Source organism: Ylistrum balloti, unplaced genomic scaffold (genome assembly GCF_031769215.1).
Source record: "Ylistrum balloti isolate Yb309-2 unplaced genomic scaffold, AGI_CSIRO_Ybal_v1 Utg370386, whole genome shotgun sequence".
In the NCBI taxonomy this organism is placed as follows: domain Eukaryota; kingdom Metazoa; phylum Mollusca; class Bivalvia; order Pectinida; family Pectinidae; genus Ylistrum; species Ylistrum balloti.
In genome coordinates this window covers 2,103,415-2,107,162 of record NW_026782268.1, presented here as the reverse complement: position 1 = coordinate 2,107,162, position 3,748 = coordinate 2,103,415, and the positions used below count along the sequence as shown (strand labels likewise).

The 3,748-nt window shown below is 36.2% G+C and overlaps 1 protein-coding gene across 1 annotated transcript; it reads right to left on the bottom strand.

Annotated features, from left to right (window-relative positions):
- Positions 1-211: 211 nt before the first annotated feature.
- On the bottom strand, positions 212-1,558 carry LOC132554176 (neuronal acetylcholine receptor subunit alpha-2-like). The gene has a single exon (XM_060218475.1). The coding sequence runs from the start codon at positions 1,556-1,558 to the stop codon at positions 212-214; it is 1,347 nt and encodes a 448-aa protein (XP_060074458.1).
- Between the last annotated feature and the right edge of the window lie 2,190 nt (positions 1,559-3,748).

The following is a 3,748-nucleotide window of genomic DNA, read 5'->3' as shown; positions in this document are numbered from 1 at the left end:
CACAATACAAAGAAAACGAGATCCAACATCCGGTCTGGTAGATTCAGTAATATAGGCAAATATCAAATGGTTTAAATTCTTCCTACGACTGTTGTCTGGTCCTATATATTTGTTATTTAATGTTTAAAAAAGTTAGTCTTTTTAATAGACGCTATATGATACTTTAAAATATATTCTAGGGGAAACAATCATGTTTTAATGAGAGAAAAAATTAAGAATAGTTTTGTGATTGCAAAAATATAATTACTGCCACAACATCTTTAGCAAGTAAAACCATTAAAAATAACACGAAGAAAACAATGTCCAAGACCACTGCGACATTTTTCCATGTAATGTTTTTAGAGGGTTCCTGAGTAGATAACACAGTCTTTTGATCAGTGTCATTGACATCTTGTTGCTCGTATTTGAATGTTTTTTCACTTGGCCGGGAAATTGCAGATTCATTAAAGTAAATGTGTTTAATCTGTTCTGGAGAAGAATTATTCCAACTCTCCATGCTATTGTCAGATTCTAAGCGTGTATCGGTACACCTGCTCTTCTTTTTAATGCTTGGACGGCAGGACATTAGTCTCTTCAGCCATTTGGGGACCTTCTGAGAGTCTGGTTTGTGATGGAGACGCAATCCAAGAATGGCGCAAACGGTTACTAAAGCATTCGCGCCTAGATCGATTGCAAGAAGGTAACACAGAAACGGGACATTCGGCTCACTGTTACTGGGTAGACTGTCCGTCACAATACTGATAAACACAGCCATTGCTAATAATACAGTAATCGAGAAGCTGACACGCTCTCCTGACTCTGCAGGGAGCAAGAATACCAAGACATTCAAAAGTCCTATGACACTGATAGGTATCAACGTGTTAAGAACATGGAATATTGATCGCCTTTTTAGTTGCAATATTAAAATAATAAGCGGTGATGACTTGTCACAATGTATTCCTGTTGCCTTGACCTCCCACAAGCCATTTGAGTAGAAGTATGAAAGGTCTAGCATAGTATTATTGCTTTCGAAACGTAACTCCGATATATCGTACATCAAAGAGCTAAACATTATGAAACAAGATTGGACATCAAAGGGATAAAACGTCACATCAATAGCACAACTAGACTGGTAGACATTTGCTGGGGCCCAGTACATATCTCCGTTGTATACGACCCGAATTGTTTGTCTGTCATAACCGAGAGGTTCAATTTCATCATATGGGTTAACTTGTATAACGTCGGGTTTCCACACTGCCGTCTGAGGCAGAAATGTTGTAATACTGTTGCCAAAATCCGTGTAATTCCACTGGAGTTGAAAGTCATTCCATGAGTATGTAAAAATTCCTACTATAGCCAATTTATTGGTCTTTTCATCCAGTTCTTTGATAGAAAGAAGGTTGAAATTGACATTAACAATTGTTGGCTCTGACTGATTAAAAGTTGGCCTGACATACTTGTTGTAATGTTTCGTCAAGTTCTCATGGAGTTTGACCATATCTGTGTGCGTTGCTGCATCGCCAGAACCCGTCAAAAGGAACATCAACGTGAGAGTCGATATACATGTAGCTTCCTTCATCTCTGGATATAGCAGTGAAATTGTTGTCACTGCTTATGCTTTTATGGTTTGTTATAAAACCAGATAGATTAAATCGATATTTACCGATGCCCAATGAAATCGAGGTGTGTTTGACTTGACTGTAATCAAGCTAAATCAATGCCTATCCAAAGTTGAATAACACTCTATTAAGTCGTTGTCTAGTGATTATATGTAACATTTGTATTTACCAGCTTTATTTCTCTGTATGCAGATCAGTAGATGTAGTGACACATTGGACATCTATACATCTTTATGGAATTGTTGTGTACACTGGAAACATCCGGACCACCAGATACATTTAATTGTACCATATTGAAGTTAATTGATTGTTCGTTCTTTGATAGTGTTAGTGTCCCCATGTTCCTGAGACTTTATATTACAATATAAACATCACACATAGCTCTGACAAGGCGTTCATTTTGCGTTACGTATTGCGAGGTCTTCAGGAATTATGAATTATGCGATGATCATTCAGTTCACCGTTTAGATAACTTATCTTTAAAACAGGAACTATCAATAGCTTTTTCTTTCAACAACATTAATATTCTTCCATTTACCGAATATCTAAAATCATTCAAAGGTTCTTTTGTATACTAGTCGTAATAACCATTACATTATATGATATTCTTCTCTTCGTACATTACGCATGTCCCTTATTAAGTAAGGGGAGTTCATGCCTTACCTCTACAATCACAAGATAATCACTGTTTTTCAAATCTCGTCAGAAAATATTATTTTGCGTATACGACATGCAATTAAGCGTTTCTCTGTATTAGTTAGCATTCCTAGTTATTGTTAATTACTTGGCTCTCATTATGATAACGTGACATCGTCTGTGAAGCAAAAGACGACTATCCTTCTACAAAATATAGTGGTATTCAAATATCTTTTTCTTAATTTCTCTTCAAGAACTATTTTGAGGGATGCCAAGGTCGGGACCCTTAGTTTATCTTCCCTTCCTTACATCATGGTATCTCACGCAGTAGGTCTCTTTCTTTTCGTTCGTAAATTCATTTTCATTTCTTCACACTATAAATATCATTATTTCAATATTATGAGGAGAAAGTGTGCATATGATTGTAAATTAAACATTTTATTCACCAATTGAGACCCTATACATTAAATATTTGCACATTGTACAGTAAAACAACGGCAGCAATATGCAATAAACAAATACATTAAGACAATGAAACACACCTGTACAAAATACATTTTACAGATAAACGAACTTTGATTTCATGCATCAAAGCTCCATGAACCTGCTGGCATCAGGTAAAGAATTGGAAAAAGTATCATGATATTACTTTTATCATTCTCATACAAATATGTATACTTGTTCACATATACACACACAGGCATGCAAACATTTTACACATCTACGAATTTGTGCATCCTTTCACACATGTAAACACAATTTTCGTATGTTTAATTTCAGAATCAACTTGACCAAAACTTCCATTTTGTTTAGTTTTCTATACGGGATTTTCGCAATATTAGGCCCCATCATGAAAAGTTTTCACAGCTTATCATTTTGGATAATGCTTAAATCGCCAGGTGCTATGTCAGAGGTTACACCTTCGCTTTAAGTAGATGTAGAACAAGAACAAACTGACGGAGGGGTAGTCCTGAGGTCATCTACATTCAGTTGTTGCAGTGTTTGTTTGTAGTTGAAAAGTTTGGCTGCAATGTGCTGAAAGTAACTGTAGGAAATTAGGGGTGTTCCTTTCTTGAAAATATGGTTCGATATTAGCCTGAACTGATTTCTGGTGTAAAATATTGCCGATGTTAATAGCATCCCCTTTGGCTTATTTCAAAACTCAACTTACTTAAATTGGCGAGATGCAACTATCCCTAAGTCTCCAAGATAGTTTGCGTCATCCGAAACAGTATTAGCTGAATCTACTTGAAAGTTTTGTTACAAAGGAAGAGGAAGCGTAAAGGATGGACATCAAATGGTTTCTCTTCAAATGTGGCTATATATGTGCTAGATTTATTGTAATTGTTACTTCTAATTTGAGGAGTGAAAATAGCCATAACGTCAGAAATACTTTATTGAGGACTTGCAAAATGTCAAACAGAATCAACATGGCCATTGCAGCCATGTGGTGCAGCAGTGCCACGGAGTCTGACGCAGTGTTTCTTACCTTGTCTTCACGTAAGTGTTACTGC